We start from the raw sequence: 21,191 nt of genomic DNA on the forward strand, positions 1-21,191 counted from the left end.
TTTGTGCATGTAAAATCTGAACCTAACTATATCACCCCTGTAATCTTTGTGTTTTTAGTGAATATATATATTCCACTGAGCTTGCCTCTAACTTCTATCTTTATTTTAATTACCTCCTTAAACTCACAAACATTTTGAAGCACCCAGTGAAGATATAGCTGTGTCTACTCATCCCTATTGTTTTGTTTTTTACCTTACGAGTTTTGAAGACGTGTAAAGCATCGCCCCATAGGGCCAGGCATTATTTCCACTATGACCGCCTCTTCCGAGGATTAGAGGACACATCAGTGGTCTGTTATTTCCACCTCAAATATACTTTTAATTGTTCTCCTTTCCCTGTAGAGCGTATACTTACTACCTATGGGGGAAGGGTAATATCGAATATTCTAAGGTGCCCTGTGGTGAAAGGCAGTTTGCCTGTATATGTGCTCTGCTCATGCTTCGGCGTCTGTCCTTCCCCCAGGGGCAGCAATTCACCTTGCAGTGCTTCAGTCGTGGGGTGGCTCGTGACAGCGAGTTTCAGTCCTGAAGCAGGTTGGATGTATGCACTGGAGGGATGCAGAGATGCTGCCGCTCTGGGGGCAGGGCACCATGACTATGATGAAAGCCATGGACCGCTTCTCCATTGGCTAGCACCCTGCTGACGTCCCCCAACCCTTCTCTCGCCATCCCTCCCTCCCCCTACTCCATCGCACACCTCCACCCTGCACTCCACCCCTTCCCTGCTGCAGAAGGCGCATCGCAGGCTGCGGCGAAGAGACGTGCGGGGATTGTACACGCCACAGACAGAGCCGAGGAAGGGAAGGAGGAAGGACCGAGGGAGGGGAGAAGAGAGAGGAGCAGAGAACGGGAAGGATCCGGGAGGAAGAGAAAAGGAAACAGGGACCCCAAGCAAGGACAGCATGGCCCCCACCGGACTGAAGGCAGTGGTTGGCGAAAGTAAGAGCGCCTACGATAAGGGAGCGTGGATGGGGGGGGGGCTCTTGTGATTAGGGGGAGTGAGGTCTGCGGGCTCCTCCTCCCTAGGGCTGGGTGCTGGCACTCTGGGAGGGCTGAAGAGGAGAGGTGTGAGTGAACGTGGTATGTGAGCGAGGGCTGGATACGGGGTTTCCCTCGGTTTGTGGGTATCCACCGTCGCTAGCGGGGGCGGGGTGTTCTACATTCTGCTGCGCGCGTGCATCTCAGCGACGGCACCCAGCAGTGGTGCTTGGCACAGACTGGCAATGTGTGGCATGCGCTGACCATGAGATAATTCCGAGTGACCGACCCTAAGATGCTGATGAGTGACCGGCAGTTACTGACTAGGGCAGGATGCACACAGACTGACCACTGAGATTTACAGTCTGACGAGGGGATGTGCAGCCAGGCTCACCAGTATGTGGTAAAGACTTGTCAGGTGAAGGTGCAAACAGACGCACCAGTGTAGGGACCTTTTCACCAGGAGCTGGTGCAGACTGGCCACTCTAAGGCACGGACAGACTGCCACTTTAGTGTATAGATTGCCTGGGGGTGGGTGTTGCACGGAGACTGACCCGTGCCCGGAATAGACAAACTGACTTTTTAATGCACAGATAGCTCAGGTAGAGGTGCTCACAGACTGAGCACTCTCGGGAATAGACTGACGGATTCGTTTCATGTACAGCTTGTCCAGGGGACGGCTGATACACACAGACTCAGCGCTTCGGTACCGACAGACTCACTCTTGGAATGCACAGACTTCTCAGGGAGCCCACAGTGCCAGGCCAGGCAGACTCCTCTGATGCACAGATTGCCCGGGGTGGGGGTGCGGTGCACACAGATTGGCCAACGTAAGGGAGGGAATATGCAGAGACTGGCCAAGGGTGGTAAAAGCACCCCAGGGCATGCGAGTGACCGGATGGAGGCTGCACAGCCTGACCAGCGTTAGTGCGTCACACTGACCTATAACCGGAAGAGACCCGTCCGAAGAAGGGGGTACTACGGCATTGTACAGGATGACTAGCAGACTGACTGGGGGCCCCAGCGAGGCAAAATGGTGGCCAGTCATGACACAAACCGACCAATGGATGGCAGACCCGGGCGGGTCACACTGATGCAACCACCTGGTGCAGCGAGAGAGGGGGCACTGCAGAGGCAGACCTGGACCCCTGCTTTAAGTGAGGTGGCAATACATCTCTGATCACACACGATGCTTGTCGGATGCAAAAGAAAGAAGCAATATGGTTGTTCTTCAACAGCACGTTTTCTTCTGATAGTTGCACTGGAGTAAACTAGCAGATGCACCGATGAAGGCAAGACGGTCTCCGTGTCCATGTTGATTAGGACCCCCTCTCGTCTCCTCCCCTCGGTTAAAAGGCCCGGATCTGATGGGGTGGGGTGACAGTTATTTATGGATCTGCAATGTCAGAAAGGAAAAAAAAAATCCATGCAGCTTCTCTCCTCGCTGTCAAAGAGATCCCCGTTCTTCCTCTCACTCCCTCCGCCACCGGAGTGTCTGGAAACGGAGGCTAGAGCGAGGGACACAACCTGAGAGGTACACCGCTGTCGGAGAGCTAGCAGCTGCCTTTGTATACCACATCTGGGACATGTTTACCCGACAGCCCTTCGCCTGCACCCTATTGTCTACTAAATGGCGTTTGTATCACAGGTTGTGTGGTTCGTGCTATCAGATACACCGTCTACTCCTTCCCCTGCAAAACCACCCGTGTGTGTGTAACATCTGACTGTGGTGGCGTTAAAGGGGACCGAACGGGGACGACCGGGCCCCGCCCCTTCCCCTACGCCGTCACCCCGCGTGCAAAACTGCTGCATTGCGAGCAAATGATGTGTGTTTATGATCAGAGTCATTTATAGATCGTTTTCTTTTTTTGATGGAAAAATACCTATCAGCTGGTTGTATCAGCATTTTAGTGGTCATAATTCAATCACATTTAGCACCCATCGACGCTTTCCCTCCCTGTCTACCGTCATTTGCACAAGGTGGAGGCCCTGGGAGAAGATTACATGTTTTATATCCCGAAAGCCATCCTCTGTCGAGTGTGTGTTTACACGCCCCCTTAGCCATATCTCGTCTACCGACGGAGGGGTGATATTTCTTTGGGAATAGGGAGACACTTCTACAGATTGTTATGGAGCAGCAGTGGCGTGGAATGGGATCACTGAATTCTACTGCTTTGTCATGTCATATCTATGCATTATGTAGTGTGCGTCCATTCGGTACAGCGATATTGCCGTGTTCCAGTCTCCGTCCCTACATCTGTCTGCCCTGCACGGTTAACACGTTATCTCCCGTGATCCCACACTCACTTCCCGCACCTGCCAGGATTGAGACCAACTAATCTCTGGCTCTGTGTCGCTTTTAGGCGCCATAAAAAGAACTGGACGTCTGCGGTGCTTTCTTACAGCATAGGATTTTATATTTCATGCACAACTCCCTTTTTCCGCTTTTGTCCTTGAGAATGAAATATATATGTGTTTTCATAAATGCATTATTTTGTATATTCTTATAGACATCCAAGGAACATCGCTCATGAGACACTTGAATTCTCCTGCTGTGCATGTGGTAGGGACTATAAGTATATTCTGCTTTGCCCGAATGCCCTCTTGTGTGGTCATCTTCCTTCTGGTACACGCCGGACGCCTCCTCTGTGCATGCACCGTGCTGCATCAAAGCGCTCTGAAGATGTAAAAAGGCAGCATGTGGCGCTATGGAAAACCAATTATGTCTGTCTAATAAGTCAACGTGGTATGGACGCGTGTACCCTGCTCCCAGGGCGGTGTACTTCGAAGCAGAAGGGTCATTCTCATTTCAGATGACCACCGACACTCCCTTGAGATCGGCACCAACCCATCCATTTTAAAAGCAGGATGACCGCCTCTCTGCCCTCGTTGTGACCGGGGGATGGGAGGCTGACAGTGCGAGCCATCTGCTGGTCTATTAACCGTGTATTTCAGAATATCCCCTCCCCCACCCTTCCGTCTCAGCATAGCCAGGCCTGCATAGGTAGGGCCCGGCACGGACGCAGGCCCCTGCATTCACGGTGGTGCCAGAGAGCGCGCTACACCTGGCCTACCTGCAGGGACAGAAGGAGTTATTGACACAGCCTGGTGAGTCTGACATGTGATGGACTCCACCCCAGCCCTACCACCCGGCAGCCTGTCACAACATCTCCAGCGCTCTCTAGGTGGACGCGTGACATATTCTTCCCCGGACCCACCAGCCTTTCGGAGCAGTCGCCCATCACACGATCTTCAGAATTCCTTGACCCGCGTTCCCCTAATCCTATCACCCATCAGCCATTCACAGAAAATGGACTGACCCAGTATCTCCAGAGCTCCGTGACTGGCACACATAGCTGTCTCGGCCCCAGCCATGGAAGCCATTCAAAAGGAACTGTCGCGAATGTGCCCCATTTTTACCACCGTTCGGGCGCAGCAAGCTGTATTGAAATCTACACACTCCCCAGAACGTTGTGTCTGACTGTCTTCGCCCTAGAGATGCCAGCTTTGCAGAGGCAAGATTATTCAGAACGTGGTACATATTCATAGTGCATTTTGACTCGTGTAGTTGCATAAAACATTCCGTTTATTTGGTTCGAATACTTCAAATCCAGGATGACGCTCGGTACAGACAGATCTCTTGATTAACCAGAAGGTGATGTGTGACTGAGCGTACTCGAGCCCAACAGGCGTCAGTTTCAGAGGCACCAGCCTCTCACGCACTCTCAGGCTTTCTTTATAACACGCCCCCTTCCGCCCCCACACACACACCATCTCTGCTGCGTGTGGCCTCGCTCAGGCCCAAGTGGAATAATGTCTTTAATCAGGCCAGCTCCTTCCTCGGGATTATGTGGGAGTGGAGAGCATAATCTGCCCAGAAACCAGGGCTTCAAATGGCGCCGGTGACCTACATCCACCACTCGGGGATGCTTGGATCTGAAAAAAGTGATGCATTCATCTGTTTTTCTGTGCTTCGTGGTGCAGCATTCACTCGCTTGTGCACTCCACGGGATGAGCGTGCAACCTCCAGTTCACTGGCTGGGTTCACAGCAGGCTGACTCAGCCGTTCAGCAGTCTTCATACGTTGATGACGTGTATCAATGATACCTACAAAAGGCTAGTCGAACGTGTTCAGTCTGGGGTCGGGGTGGGTGGCTGTGACAGCCACACACACAAATATTTTATTTTTATGATTTAAAATGAACCCATTATATCTCCAAATTTAGGGCCAGATTTACAAGGCCCTAGCGCCGTCTTGCACGTCATTAGTGTAATTTTGTTTGTGCTAATGTGGCTCAACAAGGCAAAAATCGCTGCGCCATATTTACAAAGTGGTGCAATGCATGTAATGCGCCACTTTGCGACCCCTTGCACCACATTATACCTGCGCCAGGCATAATGTATGGAAGGGGGGCGTTCCGCATTAGGAAGCCTGCAAAAATGGTGCAATGAAATCTACAAAATTTCATTACACCATATTTTGCGTCATTTTTAAAGCATGCTCAAAGCAGGTGTTAAAAGGATGCACCCATTGAAGTCAATGTGCCACTTTGCACTGTGCTGCACTAGCGTAAAAAATGTTGATGCTATTGGCCTAACATGCGCCATGGTGTGCTTTACTGTAAATATGGTGCACCAATGGTGTTGTTAGGTGGGGTTGAAAGAAATCTGGAGCATCAGTACTGATGCCGCAGATTCTTGTAAATCTGGGTCTTCCTACCTAAACACAACCAGGGCTTGGCTTTTCACATCTAATTTCAATTGACGCTCTCTGACGCCGGGTGTCACGAAGGCCCCTACAGTGCTGGTGGCGGAGGGGGCCCCCTCCTGTTCAGGGAAGCCCCATTCAGTTCAAGGCCAATGAATATTTGTGAGATATGGAGGACTCAGGGGTCCCTCATCGCGTTCTGCAAAGACGAAGCAGTTCCAAGCTCATACTTCAAAAAGCCAAAACTCAGAAGAGTTTGCGCCAGCCCCTCCCTCCCCAGGACCGTGCCCATGAGAGAGCTGTGAGTGACCGCAGTCGCTCCTCAGCAGACCCGTCTCCACAGACAGCTTTTAGGGCCTGATTTATAAAAAGTTTGTGCCGCCTTAGCGTCAATTTTTGATGCAAAAGCGGCGCAAACTTACAAAATACAATCATGGGGCATATTTATACTTTTTGATGCAAAACTTCACTAATGCAGGGGAGAAGGGGGTTTGCAAAACAAATGCCTCTAACCAGCCTAGCGTCATTTTCTGACCAAAACCATCCATACCACATGACTCCTGTCTTAGAAAAGACAGGAGTCATGCCCACCAAGTCGATGGCCAGCACAGGGGACCAGTGTCCCCTGGGCATGGCCATTGCACCATGTGCCATGCAGGGGGCCCCAAGTTGGGCTCCCGATGGCACTTTAGTTAAAACAAAATACCTACCTATACTCACCCTACTTACCAGGGATGGGGTCCCCCATCCTCAGGTGTCCCTCTGGTGTGGGTGGGAGTGTCTCTGGGGCTTGAGGAGGGCTCATTCTATGGTGTTTAACCATAGAAATGGGTCCACAGGTCCCGTAACGCCTGGTCTGACCAGGGAGTTAATATTTAGCCCCTCCTCCCACCCCTGCGTCATTTTAGCATGGGTGGATAAATATGAGGGTATGGGGTTAGCACCATTTTTCAGATGGGAACGTCTGCCTTGCATCTCATTGACGCAACGTTTTTTATGCATCTAAAAAATAGTGCAAACTCCAATATTTTGACGTTAGATGTGTCTCCCGTCAAAATATAAATATGGAGTAAATTTTGCGCTGAATTTACGTAAAAAAAAGACTCAAGTTCGACGCAAATGGAGTATAAACCTGCCCCTTAGCGCTACCCGCCCTCCATCGAAACCTGGCTCATAGGACAGCTTTGAGTGCTAGGCTGCCACCCGCTCCCTCAGCGGACCCATGCTCCTAGGATATATATGAGTGCCAGGCTGACAGCCGCTTACTCCCCCCAACAGCAAACGGGGCTCCTGGGACAGCTGTGAGTCCCAGCTCCTCCCTCCGCAGAACCGAGCACCTAGGATATCTGTGAGTGCCATCCCTTCACCTCTGCAGACCCGGGCTCTTAAAACAAGTGTGAATGCCAGGCCCTTCTCTCAGCAGACCCGGGCTCCTAGGACAGCTGTGAGTGTCAGCCTCTTCTCTCAGCAGACAGGGGATCCTAGGGCAGCTGTGAGTGCCAGCCCTTAATCTCAGCAGACCCTTGCTCCTGGGACAGCGATGAGGGCCAGCCCTTCATCTCAGCATACCCTGCCTCGAAGGACAGCTGTGAGTGCTCCCCTCCCCCCTCCCGCCCAGAAGAACTGATGTTCTGAGGCAGCAATCAATGACATCCCTTTCCTTAGCAGACCGGGGTTCATAGGTCAGCTGTGAGTGTCAGCCTCTTCTCTCAGCAGGCCCGGTCTCCTAGGACAGCTGTGAGTGCTAGGCTGCCAGCCCGTCCTTCAGCAGACCCGGGGTCCTAGGATACGTATGAGTGTCAAGCTGACTGCCGCCTACTCCCCTCATGAGCACCCGGCCTCCTCGGACATCTGTGAGTCCCAACTCTTCCCTCCGCAGAACCGAGCACCTAGAACCGCTGTGATTGCCATCCCTCTTGTCAGTAGATCCGGGCTCCTAGGACAGCCATGAGTGCCAGCCTCTCCCCCCAGCAGACCGGGATCCCCATAGCAGAGCGGGCTCCTAGGAAAGCTATGAGTGCCAGCCTTTCCCCCCCAGCAGACCGGGATCATAGGACAGCTAGGAGTGCCAGCCTCTCCACCCAGCAGACCGGGATCATAGGACAGCTAGGAGTGCCAGCCTCTCCCCATAGCAGACCGGGCTCCTAGGACAGCTATGAGTGCCAGCCTCTCCCCCCCAGCAGACCGGGATCATAGGACAGCTAGGAGTGCCAGCTCTCCCCCTAGCAGACCGGGATCCTAGGACAGCCATTAGTGCCAGCCTCTGCTCCCAGCAGACCGGGCTTCTAGGACAGCTATGAGTGCCAGCCTCTCCCCTCAGCAGACCGGGATGCTAGGACAGCTATGAGTGCCAGCCTCTCCCCTCAGCAGACCGGGATGCTAGGACAGCTATGAGTACCACCCTCTCCCCTCAGCAGACCGGACTCCTAGGTCAGCTTTGAGTGCCAGCATCTCCCCAGCAGACCGGGATCCTAGGACAGCTATGAGTGCAAGCCTCTCCCCTCAGCAGACCGGGCTCCTAGCGCAGCTATGAGTGCCAGTCTCTGCCCCCAGCAGAGCCGGGCTCGTAGGACAGCTATGAGTTCCAGCCCCTCCCTATAGCAGACCGGGCTCCTAGGAGTGCCAGCCTCTCCCCCAGCAGACCGGAATCCTAGGACAGCTAAGAGTGCCAACCTGTCTCCCCAGCAGACCGGGATCCTAGGACAGCTATGAGTGCCAGACTCTCACCTCAGCAGAACTGGGCTCGTAGGACAGCTGTTAGTGCCTTCCCCCACCCCCCTCAGTAGAACCGATGTTCTGAGGTAGCTATGAGGGACTGCTTTACACCGGGGCTCCTAGGACATCTGTGGATGCCTTAACCCCCACCTCACAACCCCCAGCAGAACCGTAGCTCTGGGGTGGCCATAAACGCCACCCCCTTCCTTCTATAGCAGCCCCGGGCTCCTAGGACAGCCTAGGAGCTAGCCCTTGCCCCAGCTGTGACTACGCTCTCCCATTGGCTCTCTCCGGTAGGTTGTGTGCACGGAGAGGGTGGTGTGACGCGCCCTCATCATCAGCGCAGATATATATGGCGCTTTGTTCATAGTCACCTGCCTTGTGGGAGGAGGGGAGGACGGCATTGCACCAGCTGCTGCGTGGGTGCCCGCGTGCCAACTCTACCTGTGGGCTCTCATCCCCGCCTCCTCTCTTACATACTCATGTCTGTGACGCGTTTGTGTCGGCTGTTAGGTATACAGGATGGTGTGTTTTGTTGTGGGTTTGTGCGCGCCTGATTGTTAATGCCTGACACTTTTCTCAGCATGTCTATCCTCTGTGTATTTTGACATTCGCATTAATTTTTTTTTTGTCTGATTTGTGTATTATTGATTTGGTGTATTCTTATGCGATTGCCTGTCATGTCATACGGCTAAGTAGCGTGCTTCCGCTAATGAGTCGACTTGGCGCTTTTTCAGGCCGACAGGTATGCCTGTGAATCGGGGTCAGTTTCTGGGGCTCTCTATTTTCAAACCTGATTAGTGTACATGCCGAGAACACAGGGGCTTGTGTAATAGTTATGCCCGTTTACAAATGATGTGTTTCATTTGATGTCTATTATCTTGGTTGCATGTTCAGTTATGTGCGTGCCCATACATCAGTTGTGTTCTGATACCTGTCCTTTTTGTCGAGTCTTGCTTTTGCCTACGCGTGTATTGTGTTGTGTTCTACATTTTTGACTCCCCGTTGCATGATGGACTAATGAAGGTATAAGTGTGTGACCTTTTATTCGCCTTTATTCTGCTCTGCGTGCAGTTGTTATACGTTTGTTCTGTGCCTATGTGTTGTATGCACAGTTCTCTCTGTGTTGATAGCAATGTATTCATAACAGAAGTATGTGTTTAGTCTTGTGGGTTTCTACACATCTGTTGTGTATCAGCTCGTAAATGGGTCTATGTCATTCCTGAATGCTTCTGTTTTGGCCTGTCCCCCCTTTCATTTACACGGGTGCATTTTTTCTGTTGCCTGGTCTCTGCCTACACAATTCGTGTGTGCACATATTGAACCCCCATGCGTGTACGTGTGTTTACCTCTATTAAATACGCCTGAGTCCTGTCTGTGTGTCTGTTGCATTGTTGCATGTCTATTTCAGCGTTATTGTCTGTTCTGTTGTGCACGATGAGTCCAATTGTATGTTTCCAGTTCGATGTTGTGTTAGTCCTAGACACGTCCTTAATCCCTGTTGTGTTGTTGTCTGTTCTTGTGTCTCTATGCTCCTCGGTTACATGTGTGTGCAGTCTAATGAGAACAGGTCCTGCAAAACGTGGTAAGCACGTGCGGGCAACACGTCGTGCACACGAGTGTGCACGAACCGACCAACCCAGTTCAGAGAGACTGGTTCTCGAGCCCCTTAAACCCAAGAGCAATGCACACTTAGGCCCTGATTACAATGTTGGTGGTAATTCCGTTTCATGTGCAAAGTTTCAAGTCTGGTGATATTTACCCCGTGCTAATACACATGTGCTATTTACTAATTGCAAGCTTTTAGCTATTTGACTAATGTTTTTTGGCAGGTAAAACCTGGTGAGTATCTTGTTAGTAAATACCACGAAATCCCGAGCTGTGCACCCCGGAAGTCAGACCCGTGTTCCAGTTTGCATATTCTGCAACGTTCATGCAGATTACGTGGATTCAAATGAAAAATCTGAGCTATTTGCTAACATTAATTTACCATTTTTTTCCAGTTGAAAAACTTGTGAGCAAAAGCAAGAGAAAGGCAGTTTGCACATAAGGAAGCAATTTATGGAAAATTAGCACATGGGAAAATGCTGCTTACTTTGGCAGTTTGCATCTGTAACACAATTATTACCAAGGTTGTAACCTTGAGGTAATACATCGGAAATACATACAGGCTCACACACCTCAGATAACACAACAAACGTAGTAAAGCACCATGGGCAGTCTGTAAGCACTGTAACACCACATCAGTGACAAAGAAATGGGTTAGACGTGCTGGCAACGTAATATAATAGCGAATGCTTGATTTGTAAGAAAAAGAGGCCCAGATTTACAAAGCCTTTGCATTGCGTCGTCTTCATAAAGGCGTAGTATACAGGCGGTCCCCAAACATCCACCCATGGAATTTGACGCAATCCCAGATTTACTAAAGGCATAAAACTTGGGATTGCAAAACCCTTTTCCTACTATGGAGAGGCATTTCTCCTAGTTACTTCCTTTTTCAGTGTGTGCTGTTTACCTTGGTGCACAAAAACAATCCTGCCTGTAATGCAGACACCCTTGCATCATGGGGCAACGGGGCCTCCGTTGGCACCAGGCAGCACACAGTGTGCCAGCGCTATGAGGGAGCAGAAATGAGCCATAACTTAGAAGCACTTTTCTGCTCTTTCCGTTTTGAGAAACACAATGCAGCAAATTTGTTTGCTGCCCTAAGTTGTGTGAAACAGTCGTAAATATAATAACCTGATTGCCAGTGCCCAAAGTTTTGCTCAGAAGCCTGCGTCCAATATTGAATGATGGGGCAGCCTGCTTAGTCACAATCCTACCTCCCGCCTCCTATATCCGCACCAAACACTTCCAGTCCCAATATTTCAATCATTCGGGTTGTTTTTCACCCCACCTTTCTTCCTTTGTCACTGTATTCCATGTTTTTCACTTCCTCCTTCTTTTGTCTCTCTCGCTCTGGATTTGCTTCTCAACATCTGGTCACCCTGACTCTAGCTACATTACTCGATTTTAGTGCATGCTGATTAACTGCAGAGTCTGGGGGTTATGGGCATGAAATGCCAAAGTGTATTGTTTTTTCACTAATCAGCAGACTAAAAGGTCTGTAGAGAGCTGAAGAATGAAATTGCTTTTTGGCACTGTGCTCACCCTCACTGCCCATCCTCGCCTCCTTACCGAGCTTCCAGTGTTACTGCAATGGGCTTTGCTCATTGACACATTCATGGGTCACCCGGGGTTGCAGCTGTGACCCCTGGCATGCCCTTTGCGACTCCTGGCTCCAGAGGTGGCAAAATCAGTTCCAGGAACACAGCGACAGCTCTTCCTTATGGACACCAGGTGGGGCTCCACTCTCTGTTTTCTGTTATATTTTTATATTATATTAATAGTGAATAATAATGTATTTTTCACTATTAGTGCAATAAAAATGGAGAACAGTTAATTAAACAACGCCCTTCTATGGCAGCTGAGGTACGTATAAAATGGTTTTAAGTGTATGTTGTGTGCATGCTTGCAGGTGAGACTGTTTATACGAGAGTGTATGGAAGTGTGAAATTGTATGTATGTGTAAGTATGTGTGTATGACTGAAAGGTGGGGGTGAAAGAGCATGTGATGTCACTTCCACTACCCCTGGCATTTCGGTGAATTGATGTCCATGGCTTTACGCAATGCTTGAAATAGAAAAACAGAAGTGCAGGTGCGATATACCAGAGTACCTCCTTGTTTCCAAGCAGGGGTAGTCTCCAATCAAAAGTATTGCGCCTCTGCTCAGAAGTGCAGGTACTCTCCCTCTCAAAATAAAAAAGACCCTATATGTAGTACCTGCCTGAATTGCTCGTCTCTTTGTGTCTATTTACCTGTGAATGTGTCGAATTCCATGACAGTATACTTTCTGTGTGTGATCATTTGTATTTTTTCCATTGTTTTGTGCTACTGTTCCTGTTTATAAGTCGAATCCTGTGTGTGTATTCCTTAGTTTGTATATTCTAGTTCATGTGCAATTTGTGATGTCAGAGTTGTGATGCTAGTGCCTGTATATTAGGGAAATTGCTATTGTGCAGTTTGTTACTAAAATATGACACATTAATATTGTTACTGTTGAGATTTTGCATTTCCACTATAGCCACCAACAACCTAAAGTCATTTAAATGAATGTCTCTCCCTATCTGAATCATTCGCAGTCAAAGACACGAGTAACATCAACTTTCATTTTTTGCACATGATTTAGGGATTTAGAAGAGACTAACAATAAAATCCTAGGTCATAGGTGTCCGGCCGGGGTCGGTAAAGGCGAGATTAATCTCAAGAAAACCCCTGACAATGAAAATTGATGTTGAGTCTTGTTTACACAAATCTGTCCTAAGTGAAGATCTCAAAAAAGTGGATGGACCTTTGGTGTAGGGTATTTGGATCTTCTACCAGTCTTGTTCCAAATAAATATTATTTCCCGCCCGATGATTCACTCAATATCCGCATCGCCCATTTAGAAATAGCTGTTGTAAACATATACATCCCAGTAGCATCATTTTCAAGAACTCAGTCCTGCCCACCTTTAAATTATGATCAACTGAAGGCATCACCTTTGTATGCAGCTGGATGTGCGTTCCCGGCATCTTCGCGGTGACCTCTGACACTCCTGCCATGAACTGCTGTTCGCTCCTCCTCCCGGGTTCAAGTTAGGAGACCTCAGAGGCCAGTTGTCAGGGTTTGAAGGACAAAGATCTGCTTGTTGGTACAAAGAGAACTAAATATTTAAGCAAGAGACGGAATGTGGACCATGTGTGTGAAATTCACACACGAATACAGGAGAAACCTTCTTTGTGTAAAGGATGCAGTGTTAATACTCGACAAGTGTGATTCAGTTATGGAATTATAGTGCCTAGCGTTAAACGGGATCTGTTGCCCTGCAAAGGACTTAGGGGCAAATGTACGAAACATTTTTGCTGTCGCTAACAGCCTGATTGGCAGAAGCGGGCTGTTAGCCATTGTAAAAATGCTTTTTAAAATGTAGACACACCAAATTCCGGCCAAATACCGTTCTGGATTTGGAAGGGGCGTGACTTCCAAATTCCAAATCATAGTGGTTTGTATTAATGTATTGCGACTGAAATGCGTTTGCCAAACATTTATATTCTACCGACACCTCAAAGGAAGGAGGGGCCACTTTCTATTTGTGAATGTAAAAAAAAAAAAAAAAGAGTAGGTAGTGGTCCAATGGATCACTGACTATTGGACTGCTGCCAAATCTTAAAAAATAAAAATAACACTGATTTTGTTGTTGTTTAAACATTCCATTTCACTTTCAGGAAATCAGGTTGCACTTAAAGGAAAAAAGTGTTTTATTTAAAAGCAATCAGAGACATGGTGGTCAGCTGCCCCAGCATGCTACTTTCCCTGTGATGACTGTGATTCTTAGTGGGTCACAATTTGTAATCAACCTCAATAATATTCATGAGATAGGTTGAATCGTGACCCACTACGATACAGTAATTTCCAAAACAACCTATTAGTACATAGGTCGCTTCCCAAATCACCACAATAGTTGCAAAAATACTAGATGAAAACTGCGGTCAGTATTTTGCAATATGTTGTGTGTACATCTGGCCCTTAGGGCCCAAGAGTGCTCCTGTTCTGTCCAAGGGCCAGAATTCTAGGGTCCCCTTGTGCTGCAGAGGGGCTGGTCTCAAGAAAAATTCTGTCCAGCATGATGGTCACTGAGTTAAGTGCTTGCGGCTGATGTCTGTGTGTTACCTAATAGCCAGCAGCTTGAATCCCACCAAGGCATCTCAGCTTTTCATACTACCGATGTCCACAAACCGAGCATCATTAATTTTGGCAGAAGAAGTTGGTAAACTTTAAAACTGATAGGGAGCAACTACCAGTCTGTATTGCACCCAGTGAGTCAACTTAGAAGCTTTTTGAGAGGGTCTAGAGTGGTTTGCCTTCTGAATGTATATAAATGTAGGCAAATTATGCATTTTAAGGCAAGTGTTTCTAAATCAATTGACCTTAAGGCCATGGGGTTTCAAAAGCATTTATTAAGTAGCCATAAGAAAATATTCCATTACTTGACATTATGGTAAGTCTGACCTATCCTAAGAGGGCTTAGAAGTTATTCGCCGCCAAATGTTTATAACAAGATTGTGGCAATCAGTGCATTGTTACATACAATTCTCCATATATCCACAAGTTTTTCAGCCATTTGAAATACTCTGCATATGTAATTTGACATGCCTCCTTTAAAAAAAAATGTATACAGCCCACCCATTCACTGGGATAGCACAGGTCCTTTCATGTGCTTATCATTTCCCCTATTAGTGATCAGTCCTATAATAATTCATCTACCAGGTTCAGAGATCAAAGAGTAGGGGTGAAAAATACCGCATTCATAGCTATCAATGCAGATGAGGAAAGGTTATCGTGTGGGCACTGTCACATGGGCTCTCATTATCCTGATGAGGCTGCTGGATTCGGGTGGCAGCATCACCTGAATTGTGGGGAACTGAGTTCAATACCACACAATGTGGCAACTGTCAGCTTTTCCGGCCAGCTAGCAGCACCTCATCTCCGCCCAAGAGCAGGGATGATTTGTGGCAACCGGGCGCATGACAAGATGACCTTTCAGGGAAATCGTAGTAAATCAGATCTCATCCTCTTCTCTCAGTTACACTAGTCTCCCACATGCAAAGACAAACAGAGGCAGGAAATGGTTTATTGAATCAGCTGAGTCTTAGATAAGATGGCATGAAATGCAATAATTAGAATGATGAAACGTAATAGAAGCAAAATGGTGACAAGAAAAGTGAAACACAGGAAAAGTCCCACCATACTGTCACTATGCGTAATATATGCGGTTCCTGCTTAAGCTATTTTAGAGCACAGCATGATAAGCCCTAACCCGTCCTTCAGGATTCCCTCCTGGGAAGACATCATCCCCCATACCAGAGCAAGGAAGCCTGTTGTCTATAGAGACACCATCCCCAGATAGGCAAGGGAACCAGTAGTCTCAGCAAGCAGCTGTAGCAAAGTCAATCAGCCTGCAGTTGTGGTCATCTGGCTGGAATCTCCTTCTAACGCGCATGGGACAAAGAAGTGTTTTTATAACAAAACAGCTGATGTTCTGAGAAAATGTACCCATGTAAGGATGTGTGTGTTTCTGTGAACGTTATGGAAGTGGGGTACCACTTGTGTTGGCAACCCTATCTCGCTGCAGCCTCGAGGAAAGCACAAAGTGAAAAGAATGTCTTGCTAAGAGACGAAGGGCATATTTATACTCTGTTTGCGCCGAATGTGCGTCAACATTTTTGACGCACAAACGGCGCAAACCCTGCCCCATATTTATACTTTGATGTCCGACCCCGCGGGCGTCAAAATTCCACCATGTGCGTAATTTTTTGGAAGGGGAAACCAGCCTTGCGTTAATTATATGCAAGGTAGGCGTTCCCTTCCAAAAAATGACTTTAAGGCCTGTGCCCCTTATTTATACTCTGGCGTCATTTTGACGCACAGGAGGGGGTGGGCCTTAAAAAACGGCGCACAGCCTGATGTGCGCCGTTTTTTAACGCCTGGGTCAGGGCAGGCGTTAAGGGACCTGTGGGCTCGGAAGGAGCCCAGAGGTGCCCTCCCCTGCCCCCAGGGACACCCCCTGCCACCCTTGCCCACCCCAGGAGGACACCCAAGGATGGAGGGACCCATCCCAGGGAAGTAAAGGTAAGTTCGGGTAAGTATTTTTCCCCGATATTTTTTGTGGCATAGGGGGACCTGATTTGGGCCCCCCTACATGCCACTATGCCCAATGACCATGCCCAGGGGACATAAGTCCCCTGGGCATGGCCATTGGGCAAGGGGGCATGACTCCTGTCTTTGCTAAGACAGGAGTCATGTCAATGGAGGTTGGGCGTAAAAAAAAATGGCGCATATCCAGTTTGAGGCCTGAATTTTGCCTCAGACCTGACGTGCACCATTTTTTGACGCACAACCCGCATTTTCCCATACGCCAGCGCTGCCTGGTGTGAGTAATTTTTTTTTACGCACACCAGTCCGCAGCGCCGGCTAACGTAATTCCATTAATAAGGCGCCCGCATGGCGCGATGGAATGGCGTTATCCGGCTGTAAAATTTTTGATGCACAACTGGGTTGGCGCAGTTGTGCGTCAAAAAGTATAAATATGGGCCGCAATGCTTTCTCAGGCAAAAGAACAACTAGATAAAGAAAATGAAAGAACACCACGAAAGTGGCCTATGGAGAAATAATAAAATCAAGCAGAAGAAAATGTTACTAGGCTAAAGGGCACAAGCATCAGGCCTAGTTACTAAAATAACGTGCACAGAGACAGCACTAAACTGCTATGCAACAAGGCCTGGATGTGAATCATGTTTTAGCGGCTACAGCAGCAAGTAACCATTGGTGCCTAGAAGGAAGAAAAAAAGGAAAGGAAAAAAACACATTTGCTCCCAACTCTACATGAAGGATCACATCAGCCTGTCAATTTCCAAACCACAATATTGACTGCAAAATAGCCATTATTTTTAGTAAACAAACAAATTGCCCCGAACACCAGTTTGGTGGTTTCTGAAACCAAACATTTGCACTGACATGCTAGCTTTCTTTTTTGAACAAACATATTTTTACTCAAATGAAGCTGCCATTTAGTGAAAATACACACACTTTGCCACAAATTAACAGTTTTTTTCATAATAGTCTATAAACTATTTTTTCTTCAAACATCATCTTGGCAGTTTTTGAAAAACAATTTCCCCGTAAATACTGTTTATCTTTTAGATTTGGTAAATAAACAAATCCCCCTATCAATACCCCTTACAAGCATTTTCTCTTTTTCTGAATGTGCATATTTCTTGTCCAAAAATACAGGTTTCCATATTTAGTAAAAACATTAGTTACAAGTGTTTCACAAGTTTGGTTCACTTACATCTACTACTGTAAAATATTAGTATTTTACCAACACCTCAAAGGAGGCCATAACCCGTTTGCAAGTGGGAATGGGTCCCCAAGGAAAAGTAAAACACTTGTTGTAATAGTTTCACTAGTTTGGTTCTCAATTGCCAACTTGCCCTGTTCATTGGACACTTACATCTCCTACTGCCAGAGGGAACATATATTGACACACAAGTCCACGTGTAACCACGACATGTCAGTGAAGTCCACCATTTGTTACAGATGTACACTGGCTTTCAAGTATGTCCATCACATGCCAGGAGTCCCTGCCAAATGCCAAAGATGCCAGTCCTATGCTAAGCTTGTCCACCTCACCCAGAGTACAGATGCCAGATAGTAAGGAGGATACACTGATGATCAGTATGCCAAGAATGAATAGTAGAAGTAAGGAGGTGGTCATCATGTCTTAGGAGTGTCCATCATACAGTAGGGATTCTCACCTTATTTGGAAGGTGAACACCCGATGCCAATGGCAACCACCTTATGCCAGGGGTGCTCACTATATGACAGCTTTCCAAAATCAGGTACCAATAATAAGCAGGACTTGACCACCTTATACCAGGTACTCCCACTCCATGTCAAATCTTATATTATCATACAAATCACTTTCCATTATTAGCTACATCACTGTAAGCAATCCAGGCTGTGCCACTCTTCTTCAGGAGTTCCCAACAATATTTATACTTTTTAATCTAAAGACACACACATACATTTGAATAAAATATGCACTTCAAAAATCAAAATAATGTACATTCATTTTATATCATTGTTCCCAATAAGTTCAGTTGAGATTTTTCAGTTTCCATGTTAAGCATCTTAGCATTTCCACCACCACTGCAGTTTCTTTCCTCGTGTCCTTAAATCCCTTCATCTTATTGGCTGTAACATGGTGTATTTCACTAGTCTTGTTTCATTGAGTTAATTGATCTTTGGCATTCCTCGTACACTGTCTGAACTCCCTGATAGGCAATTTATAAGATCTTTCTTTTAGTGCTTAGTTATACAAAATATGTTATCTCTGTTTGAGCATTCAAGCCATCAGGCTATAAAGACTGCAAGACAGAACAAGGGGAATAGCATACCCTGTCTCCAAATCTCAGCTCTACCATGAGAGATATTGGCCCTCATTACGAGTTTGGCGGTCTTTTCTCAAGACTGCCAAAGCTGCGGCTCCCAGATGACCACCAGTGCTAGCGGTCTTCAAACCGCCATATTATGAATGTTGAGGGATTTCCGCCAGAAATCAGGCGGAAATTCATCAGCAGTAGTTCTTTGGACAGCCAGCGCCATAATGAGGGCCAATATGTATAGTGTCCCGGAGGCACAACAGACTTGTGTACCAGTGTTATGTGCTCCTGGGGAACTGCAATATTATGAAAGCAGCTGAAGACACTTGTGTAGCCCATCCTGTAATACAGCACCAGCACTATGATTTGCAGGAGACATGGGAAACACTTTGCCTTTGCTACCACACAATGGGCCTCATTACGACCCTGGCGGCAATGAGACCACCAGGCCTGCGGTGGAGGTCGGACTGCCACCAAAGCAGCGGTCCAGCCTCCACATTACGACCGTGGCGGAGCCACCATGGTCGGACCGCCGACACCACCAGGTTGCCGCCAGCGAACAGCCTGGCGGTGTGACTGTCTGTTTTGCTTTTCACTAATGACCGAGCTGACAAAAATCTCTGGAATGCACTTCTTAATCCAAAGAAGACATTTAATATTTCACCACGAGGTTCCTAAAAGGAGATCAGCATGTTGAAAGCACACATTTAAAAATAGTCACAGCAATGAAAGGAAAACACACCAAAATGATTCTCCACTGCAATATACACAGCAAATATATGTATCTATATTATAATGCAAAGCAAATAATTAATTAAAAATGCATCACCGTAGGGCCTGTCAGGTGCTTCAACTTTCTCATGCCAGCAAGACGATGATCCCATTCGACAGCGAAAGAGAAAGAGATCTCTACCCTCATGGGAAATATATCAGGCATCCGACATCTAAAATCCTGATTGAGGTCACTGACACACTCACTGTCGCACTGTTTTTTTTTATATCTTAAAAAAACAAAAGGAGCTTTCTGGAAAAACCCCTAATTTCGTAATTCAAACATGCTGGCTAGTTTAGGTATACTTTGAAAATAGCACGTTAGGGTTTGGCAACAATCCCAAGATGTCAAGTCAAAACAAGGCCATTCCGTTCCATCCAAGTACATCCTTATCAACCAAAGCCCTTGGTGAGAAAAAGCACGAAAACAAGACAGAATGCACAGTTTACAAAGTGGAAAATTACAGGCAGGCTTTAACATGGCAGTGTCTAATGCTACAATAAAGTCAATAGGCAGACTGAGTTTAAGGCTAAACTGAATACAAAATGTAGTCTGTAACTGGTAAACACTGGACAGCTAATACAGGTGCAAAGTGGTGCAACACAAAGTCAGTGGTCAAAACACACATTTCACTACACCATCTCAATCCGCAAGGGCAGCGCTGCTTGCAGCACTGTCCTGGGGATTACAAGTCCCCTTTCCGCCAGCTTTTGCATGGGGGTTGCTCCGCCATGCAAAGGCTGGCGGAGAGGGGGTGCCAGGAGCCCCATGGGGGCCCCTGCAATGCCCATGCAATTGGCATGGGCAGTGCAGATGCACCCATGAACAGCCCCCATCGCGCTTTCCACTGCTCGAATTATGGGCAGTGGAAAGGAAGATGGGTGCTGCTGCACCCGCCGCAGCACAACATTGGTGCCGGCTCGATTACAAGCCGGCGTCAATGTTAAGGCCCTTCGGTAAACTCGTAATAGGGTGGGCAGTGTTCTGGCCGCTATGGTGGCGTAATGAGGGCTTATATTAGGGATACAAGCACAGTAGCAAAGAAGCCTTCAGGATTAACATCCTGAAGGCTGCCCTCAGGCTGGGTTAACAGCCCCTCTCCCCCCCAGAAGTGTAGTCACTAACTGTACCCACCTGCAAAGGGATACCTGTACCTCATTTGAAGTGAAGGAAGATGTCACCTGCACAGTGAAAGATTGAGTGAATGCCCCAGGGGAGCACATAATCATTAATAATTGACAATAATAAGGCACAATGTCCCTGTTTTCACCCAACGCATCATATTTAATTCGTGGCGTGGCACAAACAGGGACAGTGCTCCCTCTTTGCAGCACAGCCCCTGATGTCCTCCACCTCCCAAGGCACACCCTTTCTGATCAAATCTCTAGTTGGTGCTTTGCTTCAACTTACCATGAAATAACTAGCATCCTGCTGTACCCAACAAATCACACCCCTGTCGGGTGACAAGCACCCCACCCTGCTTCCCATCTCCACAGGTTCACATGGCACAAAAAGTCATATAGTGCAAGTCATGGATGTGCTGAGCTAGGATCGGTCCTGAACCTCTGTTGATGTGGAGCATCATCTCCTCATGCTTCATCTGTGGAGTTCCCACGCCTCCTGGACCTGATCCACTATGAGTCAGTTGAAAGCCTGAGATTAAAACATGAAATCAATGAGAACACCACAATACAATGACATGATAAAAATACACAAAACCCGCAATTAGCAACTCCCAACGAGGAGGCAGGTGGCAGGGTTACCACAACAACAGAGAACTTTGGAATGGAAGATGCAGCTGAGAAAGACTTTCTGCAGCTCTTCTGCTAGAAGACAGAGGGACATGCTGGCATCGTTAGCCAAAGAAAGAAGACTTCATCGACACAGAGCTTTCAGTCCTGATTTCTTTATTGCCCCTTCCACACAATTCATCACTGCCTCCCACATTCCATCACATTCCATGTTGCAATATTTTGAGCACTAAAATAGCCAATA

At 47.6% G+C, this 21,191-nt stretch overlaps 1 protein-coding gene across 4 annotated transcripts in view; it reads left to right on the forward strand.

Annotated features, from left to right (window-relative positions):
• Positions 1–670: 670 nt before the first annotated feature.
• STXBP1 (syntaxin binding protein 1) overlaps positions 671–21,191 on the forward strand; it is a 183,672-nt gene continuing 163,151 nt past the window's right edge. The window contains exon 1 of one of the 4 annotated variants that reach the window (XM_069241502.1): positions 671–939. In XM_069241502.1, coding sequence (XP_069097603.1) covers positions 903–939 — 37 coding nt within the window. In that variant the 5' untranslated portion in view covers positions 671–902. The remainder of the gene's footprint in view (positions 940–21,191) is intronic. The other 3 variants (XM_069241501.1, XR_011205069.1, XR_011205068.1) reach the window with 3 other exon arrangements.

Source organism: Pleurodeles waltl, chromosome 6, assembly GCF_031143425.1.
Source record: "Pleurodeles waltl isolate 20211129_DDA chromosome 6, aPleWal1.hap1.20221129, whole genome shotgun sequence".
NCBI lineage: Eukaryota > Metazoa > Chordata > Amphibia > Caudata > Salamandridae > Pleurodeles > Pleurodeles waltl.